The following is a 24,188-nucleotide window of genomic DNA, read 5'->3' as shown; positions in this document are numbered from 1 at the left end:
TGAATTGATTTCTCTCTCTCCTCTTTCCTCTCGGAAACCGGCTGGTGCATCCGAGCCAAGCGGCTGCAGCCTCGGTACGCAGCTGCCATTCCATCGGGCTCCTTCCCTGCCTGCCCTGCTCCCCCTTTCCCCCCCGCTTTCCTTCCTTTCCTCCAAACCTTCAGGGAAGGATCCGACCCCCCGAGAGTGAATCACCAGCTCTTTGGAGAGAACCACTGAGTCACCAAGCAGCAGCAAATGGAACGGGCTGAGCCCAGCAGCCCTGGTGCCCGGGAAGCACTGGGTATCCCCGCAGCGCATGTCCCCTGTGCCACCGCTGTCCCCAAGGGGACTTGGGCAGAAACAATCGCTCCCAGCAGGAGAAGGGATGGACGACGCTGTTGCTTTGCAGGGTGCCAAGCAGAGACGGTGAAAGCACTCCCCATGAAGGGCGTGGGTCCCTCTGGGGGGCCAAAGGCTTTGGGGGTGTTGAAGCACTTGGGCATGGCCTGGGTGGAGGTTCATCCTGGAGTGGACGGGCTCCCGACTCCAGAGTGAGGCACCCAAAACCGCAGGCAGCACCCAGGGAGGCACTGGCGAGATGCTTTCCCCGGGGCATGAGTCCCGTGGGACCCCAGGGGACACCCGTGGCCACCCCACGCCTGCCACTTGATGCCCCTCGGGGGGGGTGTTGCCTGCAGGGGGGTTAAAATGACAAGGAACCGTGCAGGGCAGATCGGGGGGATCCTTGGGATTGTGACCCTTGGGGACAGGGATCTGTTGGGGCAGGGTTCTTCAGTGACAGGGATCCTCAGTGACCTGAATCCACAGGGATGGGGATCCTTGGGGACAGGGATCCTTGGAGGTGGGGATCATTTTGGGCAGGGATCCTCAGTGATGGGGATTCTCAGGGATGGGGATCCTTAAGAATGGGGATCCTTGAGGACAGGGATCATTTCAGACAGGATCCTTAGGGATGAGGATCCATTGGGACAGAGATCCTTTGGGACAGGGATCCTTGGGGAGTGAGACCCTTGGGGATGGAGACCTTAAGGGTGGGGACCTTGGGGACAGGGATCCTCGGGGAAGGTGATCCTCAGGGACAGGGATCCTGGGGGACGAGAACCCTCGGAGATGGGGATAGTTTGGGAGGCAGACCCTTGGGGACGGGGATCCTGGGGCAGGGGGGTGCTTTGAGACAGAGCCCTCAGGGACAGGGGTCCGTGGGGACGGGGGTCCATGGGGACGGGTACGATGGGGACGGGGATGCCGGGGATGGGGACGATGGGGACGGGGACCCCGGGGACGGGGACGATGGGGACAGGGACCGCGGGCAGCGCGGCCGGAGCGGCTTCGCCCGCCGCGCTCTGCTGTCCCTCGCGGCGGCCCGTCGGGCCGGGTCACGTGGCTCACCTGGCCCAGGTGAGGCGGGGCCGGACGCCGTTCCCTGGCTCGCAGGTAACGCCGGGGCGGGGGGAGCCCGGCCCCAGCCTCAGCCTCAGCTTCAGCCTCAGCCTCGGCCCCGGCCCCGGCCCCGGCCCCGGCCCCGGCCCCGGCCCGCCGGCAGCGCCCGCCGCCGCTCGGCGCTTCCCCCGGCGGGGCCGCCCGTCCCGGGCCTGGGGGCAGCAGCAGGCCGCGACCGGGAGGGAGGGGCGGGCGGGCGGGCGCTGCCCCCCCTACACCGGGGTGCCCCGGGTGCCGTCCCCCCGCCGAGACCGGCTTCTCCCTCTCCGTGCGCCCCGGGCCTCCCCCGAGACAGGCGTCCCCAGGCCGTGCGCCCCGGGGTCCCCGCCGCCCGCTGTCCCCGGGCTGCCGTTGCCCCCCGACTCTGTCCCCTCCCGCTGCTCTGCGGCCTTCCCTGCCCTCGCCCTGGGGGCCGGTGTCGGTAGGAGCTCTCCGGGGGGGCCGGCTTGGCTGCCCGGGGCTGAAAAACCAAGGGGGGAGCACGGTGGGGAGCCTGTGCGGGCAGGGGCAGGGGCAGGCCCTGCCGGGGCGGTCGGTGACTTCGCTGGAAACCGGCTGTTCCCTGCCGCCAGCTTCTCTCCTCCCGAAAATCCCCCCTCTCCAGGGCGTCCGGGGCCCAGGAGGGCAGAGGGGCCCCTGCTCGTGCCCGGGTGGGTCTCCCCGCCTCGCAGCGCTTCGTTTGTCAGGAGAAAGGGGCAAATTCTGCTTACCTGCACCGTGGCGGAGTCATAGAATCAGAATCGTCTAGGTTGGAAAAGACCTTCAAGTCCTGGTTGTCCGCTGGAACGGGGGTGTTTTGGGCCGGGGTACAGGGAAGCGTTTGGAGAGAGGCGGTTCCTTGGCTGGGTTGTTTGTATCCCAGGTAGGTGAGAGAGGACACAGGAGCACGGAGAAGAGGCCGGGTCCATGTTACTCGGGGCCAGGGTCTCTGTCGCTGCCCGGAGTCCGGGACCTTTACGGGGCAGCTTTCAGCTCCTGGCACAGCTGCTTAGAAAACTTAACAGCTGTTGACACTGCCATATATTTAAGAGAAGTTGTATCTATGTGTAAATCTTGTCTCCTGAATTTAGGTCCTATGGCCCCTTTTTAAGATAATGCTTTGACTTCCCTAGCTCCTAACAACAGTGGCAATACAGTTGTTGGCAAACTGACATGACTTCGTTAAGTAGATTAGATCCACAACTTAATTTAGCTTTTTTAAAACTTTCAAAGGAAATCCTGTCCTCTGAACAATGAAGATCTTAGACCCCGGCTAACTCTTAGATGTGCAAGCTGTTTGTGAATCCCTCCTCGCTCTTCTGAAGCAGATGCTGAAGTTCTTTAGAAGGATCTCCTCTATCCACACACGGTGCCTGCGTGAGAACAGAGAAAGCTCCCAACAATCTTGTGAGTATCAGCTCGGCTGTGGATTTAGTCCGAGCTTTTGTTTATGTCTGTGTTAAGCAACCGGCTGCGGGTTTCGCTCCAGTCCGTTGCTTGTGCCAGAGGAGCCGCTGGGTCGAGGAGCTGTGTCTTGTACGTGCTCCCGGGGAACTCTTCCGACGTGTGATCCGGTGGTCGCAGACACGCGAGCCGTGATGGGAAGGGGGTGAGCGCAGTGTGCAGGGCCGCAGGTGTCTCTGACGCCTGATGCAGCTGGGGGTTTGTGCAATGTCAGGCAAGTGGTTTAACCTCTGAGCCTGCGAGTCTTTTTCTGTAGAGCTGAGATAACGCTCTTCCCTATGTCAAAAATGCTCTGAAATTTCAGAATATTATATATTGTTATATAAATGATTGTTATTGTGCAATGCATATGTTAGATCTCTTGATGAGGCCTCAGTTATTAAGAGAAACATCCCAGTTCTGTGCTTAGATCAGCTCAAATGGTTTTGGTTTGTTTTTATATTTTAAACTGCATTACAAAAATGATGAAGCTGAGGAAAAAAAACCTGTTGTTCTGAAGTGAAAGCAATCAAAACTCTCCACTGATGCTGAGTCTAGGGAGCTCTGCCTGCTCAGCACTGAAATTGCAGCATCTGGGGCTTTGACATTTAACATATTGTCCAGGAATGTGCAAAGGGAGCTCCTGGGACATGCACTACTTACGAATTTTTATAAGCTAATGGAGCCAAAATATTCCTGGAAAGCAGTGGTGTGCTGGAACTGCCTCGTTTTCAGTCTGCGCCTGTTTCTTTGTGGGGGCAACATTCCTATTTGTTTCAAAAAAAAAAGGGAAAAAGAGGCAATGCTCTAACAAGGTAGAACAGATTTTATTCATGCTTGAGGTGCCCTATAGAAAGCATATAGTAGGGCAGCAGGGGCAGTCCAAAAACGCTTAAGCTATGGCTGGCCTCTCACTGCTTATTAATTAGCCTAATTAGTGTTTAAAAGGATCTCTTGGGGGTGAAGGCAGTGTTAGCCAAGAAGCTTAGAAACCGTGGACAATTTAGGGGCCCACCATAGTCTGGGATAAAAGCGGCAGCAATAGGAACGGAGAGTGGCAGCCTTGACCTGACTTTCCTGCCGTTGCCCAGTGCCAAGCTTTCTTCATAATAGGGAGATGTAATGTGCCAAACTCTGTCACACTTTAGCTCCACAGACCCAACGCACATAGTACCCTGTAAAAGCAGTTTACTCCTGTAGAGGAGTAAAGGTTTTGTTCCTGCGAGGCATGATTTGAGACCAACTTGTTAACAAGATCTTTTCTTTAATCCAAATGAAGACATCGGTTTTCATAGGAAAGTCTTTAGCATAACATGGCCTTAGCATGAGTAGCAAAAACCATCAGTGTTAGTAATGCCGTCATCGCTAAATCCTCTAAATTTAAATAGCATCGAATAATCTGAAGTCTGAATTGGCAGCTTGCATAATGATTGATTGCTTGTCATCTCCTCCTGGGCACGGTGTGTTTTGAAACGGATAAGGGCTGTCAGGGCCCAGCTTAATCCTAAGGAATGTGAGAGAAAGGGGAAGTTGTTTAAAAGAAGATACTTTCCCTTTGGAGCCTGTCAGCTGGCTCCACCTACGGCTGTGCTGCTCACTTATTGCTCAGGAGCAACGGCTCCGGAGCCTGACTCGCCTTCTGGCTGCGCTGAGGAAACCTCTTCTGAAGGTTACAGGGATTTTGATGGCTTAACAACAGTCCTTTTAAAACATACCTCTTCTGATTCAAGCATCTGCCAGAAGGAAGCAGCAAAGCTAGACTAGTTGGAGAACCCTGAAACGCAGGCTGGATTCCCTCTCTATGCGACAAGTGAGAACAGCGTGAGTCCTAATGCAAAATATTTCTGTAAATAATTGAAATGTTGCATTTGAGAATCACTGAATTTGAATGTTGGGTTATTCTCTGTTGATCAACAGCTCGCTAAGGTAAGACTGGTGATAGATGCTTGACTTGAGACCTTGTTCTCCAGGTGCCTGAGCGGTGAGCCATGCTGGGCCGGAAAACAGGACTCCCCCACGATCTGAACAGCCACCGCCCGCTGAACCAGTCCTACCAGGAGGCTGTGCCCCTGCGGACCAGACCGTCCAAGGAGACAGATGTCAGTTTGGAGGTGTTCAGCGGCTCTATGCCTGAAATCAAACAGAGCTGCACCAGAGCCCAGCAGATGCGGGATAGCAAAGGTCGCAAAGCTGACCTCAAAGACTCTAATGGGAGAGAGGCAGAAACAATTACCTTTATTTCTGGCACAGCAGAGGCTCCCCCGAACCAGAGCTTCTGCTGTTCCTCTCTGTCTCAGGCCTGGAAGACATACAAGGCTGTTTTCTGTTGTATAGTGACCTGTGGGGGCTGCTTTCAGGACTGCAGTGTCTGTATCCCGTATGCGGGGCCCACCGAGACCTCCACTGATGACGGAAAGAATGGAGATTATAATGGGCGACTGCCGAACAGCCCCGCCAACGTCTCTCCCACTGAGAAGAACGGGAACCAGATCAAAAAGTCCAGCATGGGTAGCAGTTTCAGTTACCCAGACGTGAAACTGAAGGGCATTCCTGTCTATCAAAACAGGAGCCCCAGCCACCACCTGGAATCGGATTCATGCTGCAAAGAGCTGCTGCCAGAGAAGCCCTTCAGGAACAGCATAGAAAAGCCACCGCTCCCCAGCAGCCACCGGAGTTCGGAGGAGTATTATTCCTTCCACGAGTCCGACCTGGACATCAGCGAGCTGAATGGCTCCATGTCCAGCAGGCAGATCGATGTCCTGATCTTCAAGAAGCTGACAGAGCTCTTCAGCGTCCACCAGATCGATGAGCTGGCCAAGTGCACGTCAGACACTGTCTTCCTGGAGAAGACCAACAAGATCTCGGACCTCATCAATAGCATAACTCAGGACTACAACCTGGATGAGCAGGATGCTGAATGCAGGCTGGTCCGAGGCATCATACGCATCAGCACCCGGAAAAGCAGAGTCCGGCCCCATATTTCTGTTCCAGCCAGCCAGAGCCACGAGGAGAAGTCCAGCAGAGGCAACGCACCAGACAGCGGTAATGAAACGATGCTGGAGTCCATGGTCGTCAGCCAAGATGGTACGTGCGGGTTCCTTGGTATTACCCCTTCAGCACGAGAGGGTTATTTTATCAAAGCCACAGAGACGTGGCAATGCAGCAGGGTTGAAAGCTGATGTCTGTTTTCAGGCTGGGCTTATTTTCCTGGGATGTGTGAATGGAGGGCCTTGCGTATTACTGGAGACCTCTGCTTCTCACCAGTCACTGTGTTGTGGCTTTCTTGATAGTATCTTTCACTGCCAGTGAAGTTTGCACTGAGCGATGTAAGGGCTTATTCTGCTGCTACTGCAATGATTCTGGCTTTCCTCCGCACCTCTAAGCTAGGCAGAAAGACCGTGAGTCAAACTTAACTGGTATGACCAGACGAGCTGGCTTGTGCTAGAGGATGTCCAGTTACCAAGCTGGCGCTCTCTCCCTCACGTTCTGCCCATGCTCTTTGCTAATGCCACCCCTAGACTACCGTGACAGAGTGCCTCCTTGCAGCTGAGGCTTCCTCTGCACAGGGGGGTGAGGAGCAGCCAGTAAATATCCCAGCCAAGAGGAGGGAAGGGCTGCTGCCACCGCGTAAGTGCCTCACGCCTCTTTCAGGGATGCTCGCCTCCGTGTCTGGAGCAGCCCGAAGTGACTGACCTCCAGAACAGGTTCTAAGAGAGATTGTTGTAGAAAGCCTTGAAAAGCTGAGCATGGGGGGCAAGGAGACATCCAGAAGTAAGGAAGGAAACAGTGGCTGTTGTGCTTCTCAGCTTAGCAGTAAGGCTGCTCTTGCTTCCTGGTATTTAAGGAGTATGAAGCTCAGATTACCAAGACAATGGAATCAGACTCTACCTCCTATGACCTGAGGGTGGTGCCTGCTGAAGGAGAGCCCTGTGCATTCCCTGACAGGGATCTTGACTCCTGAGTCACAGCTGCCCATCCTTTCCTCTCTCAGGCCCTCTCGGTTTTCATTCCAGATTTGACCGTGCAAATATCGGAAGAAACACCAGCAGATGTGATAGCCAGGAATATGAGGCGGCATAGCAGCGCAGGTAATGTACCTGGCCAGGGGTCTTAGCTGCGGCGGCATCACAGGAGTGAGGGGAATGCCCTGAACTTCCCCTATTATGTACGCCTCCAGCTTTCAGCATCTGCGAAGGCTGAGCTGACACCCGCCTCTTAGGTTACCGTGAGGGGTGCAGTTCTCTTGAGCTTCGGGAGCGAAGGGAGCTCAGAAGCCTGTCTGGGTTGGTGGGTCCTTCTGAAAAAGAATGAAACCCAAGTATGGAGCGCTCTCTGGCCATGCACGAACTTGGCCCAAGAGCTTTCAGTCTCTGGGTGTCTTGACAAAGTTTGGGGCTGTATTTGGGGTGTGACCAGCTGAGGTCACAGCTGGGTAATACTGGGAACAAAAGGAACTGGGCAAAAGGGAAGGAGGGGAGAGTGACGGGCTGTCCCCTCGGCTCTGATCCTACGGCATGCGTGCTCCACTCCAAAGAGCAGCCCAGGGCTAAACGGCAAGTTTTCTCCTGCATAATAACAGATCTCCCAGAAGATGGCTACAATACCGGCAGGGTTGTTCCCTGCCTGGGGGCTTTGTGTGGCTTTCTCCTCCCTCATGATACACAAAGCCTTTTGTGGCAGTTGCTTGCCTAACTGCCAGGCAGGGCTGCGACAGTTCACGTTGTCTAATGTCACCATCTCTTCTCTTTCCTCTCCAAGGCTCTCCAACAAGCAGAGATTCCTCTTTCCAAGACACAGAGACGGACTCATCTGGGGCACCTCTGCTCCAGGTGTATTGTTAAGGAAAAGGACTCAAGCAGCAGGCAGGCATTCCAAGGCTTTGCTGCAATCAGATTTCTCCTCTCTCAATATGGAGTGTGCTATGCCACTGGTTTTTTTTCTGCGGTCTACCCTGATCCTTTGTTGAAGCCAAATTTCTCCTGCTGTCTGAATTTCACTGGATTTTTTTTTTTTTTTGGACAATATAGAACACCAAGGAAGTGAACTGTGGAGCTACTGAACTTGGGAGGTGGAATGTGTGCCCAGGGAGGAGAAGATGGACAAGAAAATTTCAGATAATTTGTGCCTCTGATTTCCATACTTGACGTTTAGCTTCAGCAGCCTCCATGGCCCAGCCCTTTCCCTGCTTTGAGGATCTGTTGTACGGTTCTTGCTTTCTGGCATTGCATAAGTTAACGTGGGTAGGGAACAACTGGATGGTGTCTCTGTGTTTGTGCCGATGCTGAGGTGAAGGCCAAGCACCTGCTCTCTGGGGACCCAAATCTCTATTTAAAGTGGCTGGTTGGTCCCAAAAGCATAAAGCCTCTCTCCATGGTGTTTGCGGTAGCCAGATGGGCCTCCTTCCTGCTGCCCCTTGGTGGTGTCCTCTCCTGCTGCCTTGGGAGGAGAAGGTTCAGGTAACGTGGTTCGTTTAATCTTTGGCCTCTTGGCCTGTCTCCCGAGACAGTGCCACCTGCAGAGGGGTGGGATGCCTGGAGAGCTGCCCCACTCGTCCCCGAGCAGACCGTGGGGATCGGCTTTGCAGTCGCTGCCAGTCCGATGTGAACTGCAGGCGTGCGGTGTTGCCAGTTGCACGCGGTGACCTGTGACTTCCATGCCAGTCAGCGCTTTCTCACTCATCTACCAAGCCCTCTGCGTTTCCCCGTCACGCTTGGTGTCAGGCTGGCTGCGGGGCAAGCCTTGCACTCGGGTTATGGCAGGTGAGTGAAATAGTCGGTTCATTTTTCAGTTTTTGTAATTAAGAATTGGGCTGTTTGACTGTTCTGCTAGAAACTCGTTAAAAGTGGCTTGCTTCGAAAGGAAAGCCTCCCCCACGAGCGTCTCCGGAGGGTCTGTGAGGAACTGCTCGGTCCTGCCTTTCCCCTGCGGGTGCTCAGCGCCTTCTCCTTCCCTTTGCCCCTCTCCGGCGCAGGAGATGCGGTATCGCCGCCCTGAGGGCACGGCGCCAGGCGACCTTGAGGGCTGCAGCACTGCGGCGGGAGGAAGCTGTGTATCGCTGCTGTCGCCACTTGATTGTTTATCGTAAAGTAAACACGTGAGGCCAGGGGACTTGTTTGTACGTTCGGGTGCCCTTGGATGTGAATAGAAAACGCTCAGTTGAATTGACCAGCCATAGAATAAACACACCCACTGGTTTTTGGGGAGAGGGAAACCAGAACAGGCCCCGTGCTTTGGTGTGGACCATGTTTTTGTGCCTGAATTGAACTGAAATGTGCCTTTATTTCATAGCCTGTGATGACTCTTCAAAACGTTGGGCGGGGGGAAAGGATTTCATTCCTCACATGAGCAGTCAGGCTTATTTAGCCGCCAAAGCCCTTTGAAACGTACGGTTCAAGTCCCTGTTAGAGCCTGGTTTTGTGAACTGCTCGCGTTTCAGAGCATGCTTTCATCAATCACGGACATTACTGAGACCACACCTTGAGACGCTGACAGAGAGAGATTTTGAAAATAAAGGGGAGAGACTGAGGCTCGGATTTGGCTTCCCCTCCCTGCTTTGTTTTTAAAGCTGTCAGTTTGTGAAAAACCCTGTTTGTGCAAGGAAGAGACTTGAAGCCAGGCCAGCCCAGGACTCCCAGAGGAGCTGCATTTGGTCACCTCCTTCCGAATGCCCCATGCACTGATGGACCCGTTCGGCTTCCTGCTTCCGCGTGGATTTGTACATACGTATTGGGACGAGTTTACTTAAACCTGTGCACTGAGGCGTCGGCATGGGTCACGCTGACACGTAGCTCTGCGGTCTGTGCGCTGGAGCTTCGGAGACGAGGGGCGAGGATGGACTTGCAAAGAGCTGTGATCGCTATTACAGATGCAATAGCATGTTTTTCATGTTTAGTCTGTGTATGAAGATTCAATGTGTGTGGATTAAGCTTGCAAACAAAAACGCCCCAAACCCAAAAAAGCCCCAAAAACTCACTAGGAGGAAGACTGTCGCCTCGGTGGTCCCTGAAGCTGGTGCACCTGTGGTGTCTTACGGGATTCTTTTGCACTCCTTGGCCTTAAACATCTGATTTGGTCTTTTTTTATAAAGCAAAAGATGTGCTCTTTACCTGTGCTGTCTCTCTTACGTTCCTGCTTGCATCAGTCTGGGGAGAGCATCCCTCGGCGGAGGGAGCCTGGGCGGGGGGTGCGCAGGCATTGCTGATCCCTGCTTTCCCAGCAGCATGTGGACAAAGATATTTTCGTCCATTTGGCAGCGCTGGCCGCGCCCGGGGGATCATCGAGGGCTGAGCGCTGGGCTGGCGCGTGGGACGCGGGGAAGCTGGGTGCAAATAAAGGAGCCTCTGGGGAAGCGCCTGTTCGGAGGGAGGGAAACCCCGACCTTCCCTGAGGGGCGATGCCGGAACTGAGCTCTGGAAAAACTGAGCCTGGGGGGGGAATTTCCAGCTCGTTCCCTGTGGTGCAGACAGCTGTTGGCAGAAAATGCAAGAATTGCTCTGGAGCGGCTGCTGTTCCTGGTGGCGGGAGGGAGGCTGGCTCGCTCTGACCCATGACTCGAAGGACCAGTTTCGCACTTTCTAATTTCACTACAAAACCTCCGCCGACGACCTGCAGAGCTCCGTTCCCTGCCACCGACCTTCCTCGCCCTCCCTGGGCGGGGGACCGAGGTAAGAGGCTGGATGGTGTGAAGGATTGGCACTAACCCCTCCTTTTTTTTCCCCTTAAGCTCGGTCTGTTAAGGACCCCTGATTCTTGTCTCGTCTGTGCAGACGGGCAGAAGACTGAACCCAAACCTGAGCCCTTCTGTGTGTGGTCCCAATTTTGTTAAACGAAGACCGAGTTCAGCCTGGCCGGCCACGCTTCGGCAGCAGGCAGTCCACACAGTCGTGAGAGGGACGTGTTTCCTGGGAGGATTTTAAAGCTGTGAACAGGTAAATGCTGCCTTCTCTTGGCTGGGAAGGGTCTCCAGAGGAGATGGTTTTGTGTCTGGAGCCCTCGACCCAGCTGGTTGGGCCCCAGGGAAGTGGAGCAAAGGCTGCCGGCAGCAGCTTGCTGCCAACCCCTGGCGCCCCATGCGGGGACGTGGCCGTGTCACTGCCATCTCTGCTGTCCCCCCCTGCTCCTAAGCTGCCCTGCTGCTTCCCCCTGCAAGTCTGGGCCACATTTTTCTGCCCCCTGCCTACCCTTCCTCTCTAAATTTCTCCAGTACTTTTCCTGGAAGAGGTGAGTCCTCCCTCGGCACTCATTCAAGCGCCTGGAGCGACTGAGGGGCTGTAAGACGCAGTATTGCTGCTTGGGCACGTTGAATCCCCGGGGAAAGACCGTTTCTGGAGGCTTCGGGTCCGATGGCTGCTCAGTGCGGCTCTGCTGGGTGCGCAGCCCGGGAGCTCATCCCCTGCCCCAAAGCGCTGCTTCTGAACTAGCTGGCTGCTCCAGAGCTGCTGCTGCGAGGTCACTGCAATTTCTGGAGAGATTTGAAAACTTTGCATTTAAAACTGCGATGCTGTAGTCGGTCTGTCTTTGCTGTCAGTCCCGTGTTCAGCAACTCTCCTGCTTTTGAGTTTGCTGCGTGGATCGTGGGTTTCCTTGCTCACAATGAATCCACAGGTTTTTTTGTCTGCTGAAGGTCGTGTTTGCTGTCGATCAAGTTGTCTTGGCTGTTGCTGTAGTGGTTTTTGCTCTGAGCATTAGCGTTGAGTGTTCTGCTGAGTGATCTGGCAGAAAGGGTTGGTTGCCCAAGTGGAGATCTTACAAACAGGAGAGCCCTTTACCCAGCCGCACGCATGCAAACATGCTCTTTTCACGCAGGTATTTCCCTTTGGGAACCTGACTCAGCACCTTTCTCTTCCTGAAGACATTGTTTGATTTTATTGGGCTTGGTTTTGCCAGGCGGCTCTCCAGAGACTCGTGCCGCGCGTGGGTCCTCGCCGTGCCGCCCGTGCTGCGCCTCGGCACAGCGAGTCGGTAGGGTCCAGCACAGCCCAGCGCCCGCTGGCGCTTCCCTGGGCCGGGCTAAGGAAGCTCAGTGACTGCCGGGAACAGATGCACGAGGCTTTGAGTGTTGAGGGAATTCATCTTCCCCATCCGTGCCCTGAGCTACGGAGTGATTGGTTTCAGCGTGGCTTAGAAGTCAGAAAGCGGATGGATTGACCCTCATTCCTTACCGCCTGGTCCTTAGCAGCAACAGAGGAGCTGCGGCTTCTCCGCAAGGGAAGCGGTCATGTTAAATGCCCAGTGCCTCCGGTTCCCTCTTTGGGGTTTTGCTGTTTCATTGCTCTTTCCAAAGCAGCCCTGCAGCCTGGACCGCTGCCCACATGGGCTGAGCTGCAATAGGCATTAATAAAAGCGAAGCCAAGAGCTGCTGTTAGTTAAAAAAAAAAAAAAAAAAAGATGGGGAAACTTTTCCCATATGGCCAGCCCTCTGCCGAGCCTGTACGCCCTCCAGGTTTTGCTTTGAAAGGAGGGGAGAAGGGGCCCAGCGGCAAGGGAGCCCCAGGCGGGTGGAGGAGCTCCGGGCTGTGCTGGCAGCCACGGCTCCGGCGGGTGGCAGCACCAAAACGGCTTCTCCGGTGGCTTGGCACAGGCGTGGGAAGGCAAAGGGACCTCCATCGCCTGCCGCCGTCCAGCACGGCCCTCCCCGACCTGCTGGGAGTCAAAGCAAGGATGTGTCCGTTGGGTTTGGGCCCGACGCCCCTCACAGTGCCCAGCACTGCCCTGGGCACAAGGACGAGGCCACGGCCCGTGGTCTCCAGTAACTCAGCCTGGGAGGGGATTTGCGTTCTTTAAGCCACTTCTGCAGCGGGTCAGACCAGAGCCATCCTGCCCTGGCATGATTTATTCCAGGGGAAACTGCCTTTTGGAAGCAAAAGGGTGCTTCTGATTCAGCTCGGCCCAGAGAAAGTCGGTGGCAGCCGGGTGTCTGCAGGGGACAAGGCCGTCAGGAGAAACACCTTCTGTTCCGCTGGCCAGAAGGGTTGAAGTCCAGGGGTAGCGCCGGGATCAACCGCCGTTCACAAACACAGCCCCGGGCATTCACCTGCAGTAGGGTTCAGCGCTGCGGTTACGGCCCGTTCTCCCAGGACTGTTTGCCTTTTCCCTTCACCTGCCTGAAAGGCAAAATGAGGCTCCTTCACCCCAAAAAATCTTCCCCAGCTTCCCCGGAGCTCCTGCCGCTGCCTTTTCTTTGTCTGCCCTCTGCCCACTCGCAGCCACCGCCCAGCCTGCCTCCTGCAGCGCCACCGACCAGGCCCAAGGCCAGCGCCAGCCCGAGCTGGAAAACTCAGGGGTTCACAGTCACGACCACCCCGACGGCCGCCCCGCCTCACGCGAGCCACGACGCTGCAGGGCCGGGGACAGCAACAGCCGCCGAGGCTTTGGTAACAGGCGAGGGAGCTCTGCACTTGGAGCAGGCGGCGCAACGCCAACCCACGGATCGGGTCGGGCTTGGGCTTTCTGGCGTTGGTCACAGAGCTGAGGCGGTAACGGGGAAATAGCAAAGCTCCAGGGGGGGTTTGGGTGGTGCCGGGAGCCACACAGCCCCCATTTGCTGCCCCGGCGCCTGCCGGCGCTTGCTCCCTAGGAGGGGCCGCCTGCGGATCCCGCTGCAGGTGTGGGGCCCAGCCGTCTCCCCACGATCTCCTGCAACTCCAGGGAGCGGCAGCAGCGCTCAGACACGCAGCTGAGGCTGGGGTGAAGCTCGTCACACCTCGAGCAGCTTGGCCCTCCCAGCTCACCTGCACCACGGCCAAGCACATTCAGGCAGGTACGCTTGCCCGGGGGCTAAGTGCCTTTGAAGCCGGCACGCTCTGGCTTTTTTTTTACGGTAACGGGAGACCCTGTGGGCTTATCAGTGCCCAAGCACAGACAGGCAGTCGTGTGCGGTGAACTGTTAAGATGAACAGGCGGGAGGATCTGGTAGTCCAGAGGTGGCTGCCCTGACCTGGGTCCTTGCTTGCCCACAAGGTCACTGCTCAACTGGGTGGGTGCTGGTTTTTGACCCCAAGAGCCTATAAAACTGGGAGACTAAAGGCAAACAATGTCCTACTGCTCAAAAATAAAACCAAGCATGCCAGGTGCCATGCCAGGCTGGACTTTGCCCAAGCAGGTTTTTCAGCCGTTCGTGCCCACTCCCTCTGGCAGGAGGTGGAAACGTTTTGGGGCGGCAGAGGCGAGAACCATGGCAGCAGGGATCTGGGGTAGCCCGTAAAGGACTGACGCTTTTGTGACACTTTTCTCCTCAGCTCGTCACAAAGCAGACCCAGGGCAAGGGTGGCCGCCTCTGTGCAGTCACGCGCTGCTACGTGGAGCGGAGCGGGGACAGCCCCGAGGGTTTCAGCTGGGCATGAAGCTCATCAGCACCCCTGCGCGAGCTGCGCAGCTCCAACTGCCTCCCCTCAGCTGGGGAGCCAAGGTCAGCCCGGGGTGGGGAGCCCGGGGGATTCACAGGCGGCTGCAGAGCACGGCCCCTGCCAGGCAGCCCCCAGCTCCCCCTTCCCAGGCGCTGCCCCCTCCCAGCCTGCGCAGGCAGCCTGGATCCCTTCTGCGCGAGACATCACACGCTCTACCTGGAAATATGCCACTGTTTTTTCTTTATGTTGCACTGCAGTTTTAACAAAGATAGGAACATGCAGAGTAATGCCGGTTGTCGGCGGGGAGCTCAGAAGAGAAGGCAGCGATGCCTGGCAGCAGGCAGCAGGGAGAGAGGCTCTGGGGAAAGGGGCAGGAGATGCTCCCAGCAAGGACTGCACCCCCAAGGGCCCCCCACGACCTCTCCCTTGCCCACAACCAGACACCCCAGCCTTCCCTTGCCGCAGGACAGCCGGTCAGCAGCCGCTCCAGCTGAGATGGGGGCTCTGCCTCGAGCCCTGTGGGGCTCAGCCTGTTCCACTGCTGGCAAGAACAGGAGCAGCAGCAAGGAGGAGCAGAGTCTGTCTCTACTGCAATAGCTGGTTTTTTACACTGGTGTTTTCCCTTCCCAAGGAGGCAGAAGGAGAATTGTTTTACAAAATAAACTGGCCCTTGTTTTCACAGGAGGACAGGAAAGTCGAGGGGAAGGGGTTAAAAACTTGGGAGTACCTGCTGCCAAACTGAAATGGCAGAGTGGATTAGCAGCTCTGAAGAGCCAGGAAATGAAGCTTCGCGATACATTAAGGATACATCCCAAAACCTCGCAAGTCTGGCTCTTGTAGCCCTAACAGCCTTTTTGCTCTAACCCCTCCTTCTCTCCTAACTGCCGTTTGGGAAGTGGCGCAGATGGCTCCGACCAGAGCTGCTGCAGGCCGCGGCTGCGGCCTTGCCTTCTGCTCGACGCAGGACAACTGAGGATGACTTCGTGAAGCTGCCTCCACAGCAAGCTCGGGTGGGGATGCTGGAAGTGGTTACTTGCCCAAGGTAAGGGATATCCGGCCAATACATATCTGCCCCATTCGACAGGCTGACTGAAAGGGGGGGAGAAGGGGAGGGCTCAGTTGAATTTAGCCTTTGAAAAGTCCATTTCTGGATGCTGTTCCATGAACCTGCAAGGAAAACAAAGACAAGAGCTTGGGTATGAGTCAGCAGGAGCCACAGGGCAGCTCTGTTTGGGGGGGCTAAGGCATCCCTACTTCCTGCACTATCACGTTTGCTTCCTCCCCACGCCCTCCACAGCAGGGAGTTTTGCTGAGCTCCTTGGGACACGCTCCCCCTACTACAAACACTTTTTCCTCGGGTCAGTGGTATCAGCGATCCTCCCAGCCATGAAGGTCAGCAAGTCCAGATACAGGGGAGTTATTAATTATCAGGCACACGCCCTTTAACTGTTGCCTCTCGGACAGACACGTAGCAGCTATGACACCGATTGTGGGGCAGAGGGGAGATTACGATTTAAGCGCCAGCGTGTTACCTTAAGCTTTACTGGGGATGTGGGGAATATCTCCAGCGCTGCGACAGTGAAAACTCATGAAGGACGTGACCAGGGAAATCTGGTTTCAGACTAGGTGCAACCTGATTTCGAATGTGCTGCAATCCCAGCAGATAGGACTATTTGGACTCAGGTTGCCACATCAGAAAGTTCTGATCGCTGTGCCTAGGAGCAATCGGGAGCGATCGGTACGCGCAGAAGCTCCCGGCTCCCTCCTCTGCCCTGCAGTTCACCGAGGGACACACCATGTAACCGTGTGGAGGACTCGCGCACAAAGTGCAAGTAAGGGCAGGCCTCTGTCCTCCTCCGTGCTCCCATCCCATGGTTTCCCTGAAACGCCACCACAGCGTTTCCACTTCCCATTTCCACGGAAATACGTGCTGCGAGAATAGTGTCCTTGTTTAGCAGCCAGGAGGGCTTCACTGGCGGAGATTAGGACCCACCTGGCTGTCACCAACCCTACTTTGGTCTGAACAAAGTCTAAACTTATCCGTCCTTTACCAGCCAAGCTGCGCACAAGCCAAACTTCCAGAGCACTGAGCGAGCAACCTTGCCAACGAGGTATCCTGCATGTGGGCTTCCCGGGAGGAGCGGGCTACCTCCCGTCCTACCACCTCAACAGACAGGCGCTAAGGAAGCCTGGTCTCTGCTCTAGAACAGATGCACCCTATGCTGTACTTGACGCGCTGATCAGAGCGAAGCTTCTGCCACTACAGATAAGCCAAGGAAGAGAAGGAGTCAGGCCTTCAACACAAAATCCTCCTTCCAATCCTGAGATAAGATGTGGGTTTGCACTTGCTGAAGAAGCTGCACAACCAGAATTGCCTCCACGCCTTCCCAAATGGCCTTGGGAGCCCCATGAGTAACTTCCCTGCCAAGGTGCGTTTATGCCAAACAGGGCAATAAAGCCATAAAAGTGCTATTGGCTTGGAGACAGCTGTCTGGTGGCAGGTGTGTAAAGAGGGGCAGTTATCGGGGCCACTGAGGAGAGGGAGATTAGAAAACAATCAAGACCATGTTAAAGTTCAGTAGAGACGGTACCTCCAGTTCCAAGCATGCTTTCTGGACTTGAAATCAGCAGATTAAGACAATGCCAGAGCTAGGCTATTCCCAGAACTTCCCGTTATGCTTCCTACCCCCACAGGCTTTTATAGACACTGGTGGTTGGCCAACGATTCAACGACTACATAACTGCAGATGGGAACACAGGCAGGACTGAAGGCCAACCTGTTTTCTGCTCACATATTTGTTTTGGAGAGGAAGAGGGGCTTGGGAAAGAAAATACCCACAAACTAATGAGGTCTACGCACTTTTTCAAAATGTCTTGTTTCTTCTGTTCATCAGACGTGGGGAGGCCCATGGATTTCTGTCGTTGATCGTACATCATTTTCTCCACCATACTGCGAGTTTCGCTGTCCAGGTCTGACAACTAAAAGCAAGGACTTCTGTCAAAATTGGGATAACTTGTCCCAACCCATGCATACACCCTGCTTGCAGAGAACACGGATACATTGAGGTCACGCTATGCTGTGCTGCAGAAACACTTATACAGACACTAATCAACAGACTCAGCTTCATTCATTTGAAGTTTTGGGGGCACTTATGTTACACAATGGCATCATATGTAGCAGTACTCCCAGTATTGGTTTTATACTGGTAAAAAAAAAGACATAGAAGTTGAATGTGAGCCGAGCGTGAGCACATTTATGAGAAGGCTCCATTCAGTAAAACGGGGGGAGTTCTTACCTTTGAGTTCTCTGGATTAATTTTCTTGGTGTTGATTTCCGGGTCTGTGGAGACTAGTTTGTTCCACCATTCCATCTTGTTGATCTGAAGGATGAAGAAGCAACAATATTTTATTTTTCCTGGACTTACTCTAGGAATTTTATGTCTCATCACAGGAAAAAGCTGCTGGAATGAAATTCCATTAAGGAACAACTTCAGAATGACCGGTTTCCTTCCAGCTTTTCCTGAACTGCTGAGCAATCAATTGGATATCCTGGATTAGCATGAAGTTAGGCTGAAGACGGGGAACTTGCACTGCCCCGCTTCCAACAGCATCACTGACATTGTCCCAAGGATAAGCACGGTTCTTCTGTTTCAGCTGACGAAGCCCAGGGCTTTCATAGGTTTTGTCAGACTCTTATTTCACCAGGGAAGAGGCAGACAAGCCTGAATCCTCCCCGATTCATTCTGCTTTACCTTCTCCAGGTGCACGGTGACTGTTTTACCATCTTCAATCAGCCAGGAGCTCTCCTCCACCTTCACTTCATTGAAAAGCTCTCCGTCAATGACAGGCGAATGGCCCTTCAGGCCAACTTTGAGGCGCCGTCTCTGGATATCCACCACCACGTCCTTCCCCTTCAACCTGAAGTTCACCTTGAAAGGGATGGCCAGCTGGACCAGACAAAGATCATATTTGAGGAGCCGAGCAGCGAAGCCTCTCCTTACCCTCTTGTGCTGCTATTCTTTGCCTTGGTTTCACCAGAATAGGACAGAGCACACAATATTTTCCTTGAGGTACCAAGCAAGCGGGAGGTGAAAGGATACAAGAATAAGTTTGGCAACAGGATGGCCAATACCTCAAAGGGACCATAAAAAGGGAAGCAGATTTTAATGCCTTGTTTAAACAAGACCAAGGTTAGGCCAAGTTAACTACAGCTTCTGGGCATTTTATTTAGTGGCCAAGCTCTCTCCCAGCTATGGAAATGCTGCCGTTAAGTACAACTAACCGCTTTCCACAGGCAACTGAGGTACAGGGCAGCGGCTCCACCATTCTTACCAGCACCTGCTCTTATTTCCTATCTCAGACTCCTCAGATCCTGGCAATAAGGCAATACTTACATCCAGTTCTGAAAGAGTCTGTGTCCATCTATAATTTGGAAGGTCAGCTCCATTGCCAGAGTTGGGTCTAAGTTTTCCTTTATCCTTCTCATCTTCCTCTTCGTCATCTGTTTCCTAAGCAACCAATTTAAAGGGTAAAGAAAGAAACTTTTCAAGTTTCCATTTATCTTTTGCTTGTAACAAGAGTTCTTGGGTTTTATATGAATTTCAGGTCAGGTGCACGTATTTGATATTCACATAAATTTAGCCCGAAACGTATAGGTGTTTCTGTTAAAACATAGTTACAAAAAAAGAAAGGAAAGGAAAGGAAAACACCCCCCCCTTGAAATCTTTGGGAATTAAGTGTGTCTTCTCAACGCAGTCCCTCACATTTACAGGAGTTCTCATGGTTGTCCAGAAACCCATTTCTCTGACTAAAATAAAGTCCCTAGATGAGCTTTACCTGTTTGTTAGAATCCAAAGATTCACCTTCATCCTCTGAGGGTTTCACTGGGACACTGTTAATCTGTCCTTGTGCCTCCTTTTTCTGTTTAAAAAGAGAATGAACATGCTCAGACAAGCGTTGTCACTTTGTGTTACTTGCTGATCTGACACTAGGTGGCCTCAGCCTCCGCAGCTGAAACTAAAGAGCGGGATCAGAACTGCACCCAAAGACTGGCGGGGAATTTTCAGCCCTTAAAAGCGTTACAGGAAAGCGGTACTGCCACGGGGAAGACTCCCTTGCTCCTCACGCCTTGATGACTGTAGCAGAGGGTGTTGCTACAAACAGAGAGCTTGCTGAAGGCAGAAAGGCCAAGTGAGTTATGGGAGAATCCACATGAAAATGCAGTGGTTTGGCCTAGCCTGATTTAGATTCGAAGCACACCAGTCTGGTGGTCCAGACACTGCAAAGGAACAAGCCTTGAGCCATTTTAACCACTCACTGCTCCCAGAGCTACATGCAGGCCAATGGAGGAGACGACCTAGGTGGTGCCTGCAGGCCCCAGACACTGCTCTCACCTGGTCGATTTCCAGCTGCAGCCTTTCTGCTTCCTCGTCCGTAAGTTCCTTAATCCTTGGCTCGTTTGCTTCTTGCTTTTCTTTAGCAAGTTTCGCAGCTCGCTCTGCCTTTTCGTGCCGCTCTGCCTCTTGACGAGCCTTCTTCTCCTTCTGCTCCTTCTGAGCTAGTTTGTTGTGATGGTTGAAGGTATCTGTGATCAGCTGAAAGACAGGAGCACATACCAAAGACTTTTAAAAAAAATCACTTCTTCGACCCAAACAAAGCCAAGTCACTGCCTACTGAGGAGCACGACAACATTTGTTAGTCATACAGATGTTGTGACTTTTCCCTTCATTTTCACTCTAGTCTTTTGACTGAAAATCTAGAGTAGGGGAAAACTCCAAATATTTAAATGTATCCCTTCCTAGTTCTTCCAGGCATGAACTAAGTTCTAAGTTCTTCCCATCCAGCAGGACGAGCAGATGCCTAACCCAGCCATTTGACAACCGCTCCGTATGTCTAGGACAGCTGGAAGAATGGAGACACTGGATCCAAGTTTTTTTACCTACTTCTTTCCCACAGCTGGGCTTTCCCCCGGGCACTAGATGGAGATTCAGTGTCATGATTTAGCGGAGAGGTGTTTGAAAAGCTCAGTGTTTTACACTTAGGGGCAAGTTCCTACATAAATCTTTGCTTCAAACCTCACTCCAAATTCTTGCATTGTTGTGACTACGAAAAGCAAAATCTCAAGGTCTCTGATGCAAAGGCCTGCGCTGCTCAGAGGGAAAGCTGAGTACACAGGCAGGATGCCAGAGCAATTGCCCCGTGGTCGATAACACCAGCAGCGCTGTGCAAAGTGGCACGTATGAGAACTGAGGTCTGCTCCAGAAAACAATATAGACAGAATCTGAGAAAAGGAATCCGAGTGGAGGGGGTTTCAGGTACCGGTTTATAAATATCCCAGAAACTTCGGGGGGGACTCAGCACCTTCCCAGAGCAACTCAAAGTGCCCACGCCTTGTAGTTTTGTAACCAGCCACCAAGTATTTCTGCTTTGTTTTAAAGGGGAAAGCAGGATTTATTTACACAACACGAGTCCAGTGTCTCCTAGGATACAGAATTCAAGACGTGCATCTCCCAGCCTCTGCTTCTGGCTGCACAATGATCCACGGTGAGCAAACTATTTACATTGCCCATGCTTGTCAGTGTGCACACTCCGCGCTTCTCTTCACGTACCACCACGCCCCCCTCACCCCACACAAGGGCTTCTCAAATGCCACCCCATAAAAGACGATGACTTTCCCACCCTCTCCTCTGATGCCAAAGGGCGAGCAGGACCAGGGAAGCAGCTTCTTCAGTTCTGGCTGTGGTTACTATGGTGTCAGAGACTCTGTATTGAGCACCTTTTCAGGCGGCCATAAAGCATTTTAACAGATACCACCCAAGAACACGAACACGTTTCTTTTACAGACATGGATTTGCTGTGGAATTGCCAACAACAGCAGCCAGGACCTCCAAAAGCAGCAACCAGTGCTCATCTCCGAAATGCTACTCAGGGTTTCACTCCCTGGCAGCACAGAGCCCCCAGGAATTTGGGGAGATTTGCTCTCTAGTCTAAGAAAAACAGCAGTAGGCTTCGCCTTTCTTACTTTGAAACCATCCTCTTTCCCATCCCTTACCTGCCTTAGTTTTGCCACTTTAGAGACTAGACAGAGTACGTTACACACTGCGTTAGCAATTAACATCTGCCCTAACGCAATCATCGTGGCAGCAGCGCCTGCTTTGCTGGTGGAGTTCCAGCAGTCCAGGAAGGGGAACAGCTGCTATACTGGTAAGTACAAACAAGAAACTTTCAGTTCATGTTTGAATGCTCTAGTTCTTATTTCCCTACAGTGAAACAATTCAGTTCTTCAGCTCTCGAGCTGGGGGAGGAACACCTGCCAGAGAGGAGATGCTCAGGCTGCCAGTGAGGCCGCCCGCCCCCCCAGCCTTGCTCCCCAGCAAATACTCCGCACAGGTACCGCAGCCCTGAGACAAAGGTGCAGCCGCATGTGCAGAGATGTGGACTTTGGGCTTTTTCTGCGATGAACAAACAAGGTAACCCGGGGTTATCAACACCGCGGTGTCCGTCACCGTTAAGTCAGTCTGGCAGATTTGCTTTCCAAACAAGCCTTTGGCCACAGCGTGGCAAAAAAACCTGCCCCATCAGTGCCATTCGAACAAGCAATCATGTGTGCCTCACATCAGATAGGGCCAGCTCGTTATTACCTTGTTTCAGGGATGTGTTTCATCAGCATCACGGGCTGCTAGTCCCCAAGTGCACCGCAATGCTTTGAGCTGTTCAGGCAGGGAAGTCTTAGCATGGCACAGACATGGGTGGCACATAAGTTAGAAGACATAAAAGCTTGAGGATTTTGGTTTTTTACCTTCTCTGCTACTCCGTCTTCTCCACCGGTGAAGAAATCTGTTTTACGCCTCAGGAAACTAAAGAACGTGTTCACAAGCTGGTAGAGGAAACAGGGAGGGGGGTGGAGAGAAAAAAAGAGCAATGAGACCAGATCACTCCAAACCACTTCGTATCTCTTGAGCAGCCTTTATTCTTTGTACTCCCTATCTGTGCCTGTGCCAGGATCATGCTGGAATCAGCCCCATGACCGTTTCCCAGAGAAAATGCCCTGTGTTTTTTGTGGAGATCCAGCTCCTGGATTCCCAGTTTTCAGAAGGGCCATTTGTGTGGTTTACACCAAGAAAGGGCAAGCAGTTTATTCTCAGATCACCTTGGAGGCACGCCCACTCTGATCTCCCAAGCTGTTATCTGAGGCGGGAATTTGGGTGGGTATATATGTATACATGCATGCATACACGTATGTATACAGCTATACACACATCCCATATTTTGCTTCTTTGCATGCCTAAACCCTCCAAGTGTGCAAATTCACCCTCCTCCATATCCTGTTTATTTTTACAAAATAACTACTAGCTGCCAGCCAGATATTGCTGATGAATTAGCAGTTATGAGCTGGCATCCCCAAAACACCCCTATGGAAATCCATGCTCTCAGTGGACTTGGATTGTCTTTATTTCCCAGGAATTCTGTCCCGTCAGGATTCCAACCAGAGGTTTCACTGCAGCACGAGAAGCTGTTATCAGCACCATTTTCCCAAACTGTGTGTGTTGATGTTGCCACACTCTCCAGCCCTCCTGCAGGCCAGCACTGGGACCCTCAGAGCCCCCAGCAGGAGTCAGCATGGTGGGAAGTACGAGGTGTGTCAGCAGAGCCCTGACCACGAGGAGGGGAACCATGTTCATAGAGTCATGGGTGCATTTAGGTTGGAAGAGATCTTTAAGATCATCGAGTCCCGTCCCTGACCCAGGCCGCCCCTCGCCCGTGTCCCCACGCACCGCATCCACCGGCTTTTAAACACCCCCGCGGGGCTCAGCCCCCGCCCTGGGCAGCCCGGGCCGGCGCCTGGCAGCCCTTCGGGTGAAGGAGCTCTTCCCAGCATCCAACCCAACCCTGCCCTGGCGCAGCTGGAGGCCGTTCCCTCTCGTCCCAGCGCTTGTTACTGGGGAGAGGGGACCGACCCCCCCCCGGCTCCAGCCTCCTTTCAGGCAGTCACAGAGAGCGATGAGGGCTCCCCTCAGCCTCCTCTTCTCCAGGCTGAGCCCCCCCAGCCTTGTGCTCCAGCCCCTGCCCCAGCCTCGCTGCCCTGCTCTGGCCACGCTCCAGCCCTTCCATGGCCTTCTTGGGGTGAGGGGCCCAGCGCTGAGCACAGCATTCGAGGGGCGGCCTCACCGGTGCCCAGCACAGGGGGATGATCCCTGCCCTGGTCCTGCTGGCCACACTAGTCCTGATACAAGCCAGGATGCCATTGGCCCTCTTGGCCACCTGGGCACACTGCTGGCTCACATCCAGCTGGCTGTCAACCAACAAATTCGAGTTCCTGTCAGGTCTCAGGGGCCGCTACCAGGTGGTTGGGCTGGGAAAGCGGGACAGAGGGACTCAATCCCCCCGCGGTGCCTCGCTTCGTTGTGCCCCGGCCCAGGCGCTGCCTGCGCCCACCCAAACCCCCGGCGGGGCAGCGGCGTCGGCCGGACCGAGCACAGGGCCCCGCACAGGGCAGGGCCGGCGGTGGCAGGAGCCGGGGTGCAGGGCCGCGGTGCGGGCGCAGGCCGGAGCTCCTCGGCCCCTCGTTAGCGTAGCACTGATTAATTAGCGCGTCCGCCGCGCTCCCCGGGGCTGGCGCAGGCCTGGGCCGCTCTCGCCGCTCCCGGAGCGAGGGGGCAGGACAGGTACCTCCCGTGCACCGCCCGGGGAGGGCCGGGCCCCGGGGAGGGCCGGGCCGCCCCCACCTCCGCTCGCTCCTCCCGAGCCCACCTAGCCCCCACCCCGGGAACACGGAAAAGCTTCCGCCGCCCCATCCCGCGCCTGGGCCCGGCGGCGCTACCTCGCGCACGCCGCCCTGGTGCTGCTGGGCCATGGCGAGGAGCATGCCGTCGAAGCGGTCCTCCTGCTCCGCCGCCTCCTCCGCGCTCAGCCCCATCCTGCCCACCGCCGCGCCGCCCGCCTCAACCCCTCACGCCGGCACCCGGAACCGGAAGCGGC

The 24,188-nt window shown here is 54.4% G+C and overlaps 2 protein-coding genes across 5 annotated transcripts; one reads left to right on the top strand and one right to left on the bottom strand.

Moving 5' to 3' along the window:
- Nucleotides 1-1,376: 1,376 nt before the first annotated feature.
- KDF1 (keratinocyte differentiation factor 1) lies at nucleotides 1,377-9,970 on the top strand. Of its 4 annotated transcripts, XR_015705564.1 has the most exons (6): nucleotides 1,650-2,305; nucleotides 2,656-2,829; nucleotides 4,836-5,949; nucleotides 6,879-6,953; nucleotides 7,624-8,624; nucleotides 9,431-9,970. XR_015705564.1 is itself a non-coding variant. In XM_087761316.1 (5 exons), the coding sequence occupies exons 3-5, from the start codon at nucleotides 4,854-4,856 to the stop codon at nucleotides 7,704-7,706; spliced, it is 1,254 nt and encodes a 417-aa protein (XP_087617442.1). In that variant the 5' UTR covers nucleotides 1,377-1,437; nucleotides 2,656-2,829; nucleotides 4,836-4,853; the 3' UTR covers nucleotides 7,707-9,970. The 4 variants fall into 4 exon arrangements, 3 of the variants coding, with proteins under 3 accessions (XP_087617442.1, XP_087617443.1, XP_087617441.1); XM_087761316.1 differs by lacking the exon at nucleotides 1,650-2,305 and adding an exon at nucleotides 1,377-1,437 and having other exon boundaries at nucleotides 7,624-9,970; XM_087761317.1 differs by having other exon boundaries at nucleotides 1,650-2,191; nucleotides 7,624-9,970.
- A 4,463-nt stretch (nucleotides 9,971-14,433) lies between these two features.
- On the bottom strand, nucleotides 14,434-24,175 carry NUDC (nuclear distribution C, dynein complex regulator). Its single transcript, XM_009470767.2, has 9 exons — nucleotides 24,031-24,175; nucleotides 22,009-22,086; nucleotides 19,604-19,804; nucleotides 19,047-19,130; nucleotides 18,605-18,718; nucleotides 17,963-18,157; nucleotides 17,507-17,590; nucleotides 17,071-17,189; nucleotides 14,434-15,377 (listed from the first exon to the last, which is right to left on the bottom strand). The coding sequence occupies exons 1-9, from the start codon at nucleotides 24,124-24,126 to the stop codon at nucleotides 15,326-15,328; spliced, it is 1,023 nt and encodes a 340-aa protein (XP_009469042.1). The 5' UTR covers nucleotides 24,127-24,175; the 3' UTR covers nucleotides 14,434-15,325.
- Nucleotides 24,176-24,188: the final 13 nt, after the last annotated feature.

This window comes from Nipponia nippon, unplaced genomic scaffold, assembly GCF_047370975.1.
Source record: "Nipponia nippon isolate SJK-2023a ecotype South Korea unplaced genomic scaffold, ASM4737097v1 scaffold_23, whole genome shotgun sequence".
In the NCBI taxonomy this organism is placed as follows: Eukaryota; Metazoa; Chordata; class Aves; order Pelecaniformes; family Threskiornithidae; genus Nipponia; species Nipponia nippon.
Note: the sequence above shows the minus strand (reverse complement) of the source record. Positions and strands in the feature narration are given on the sequence as shown.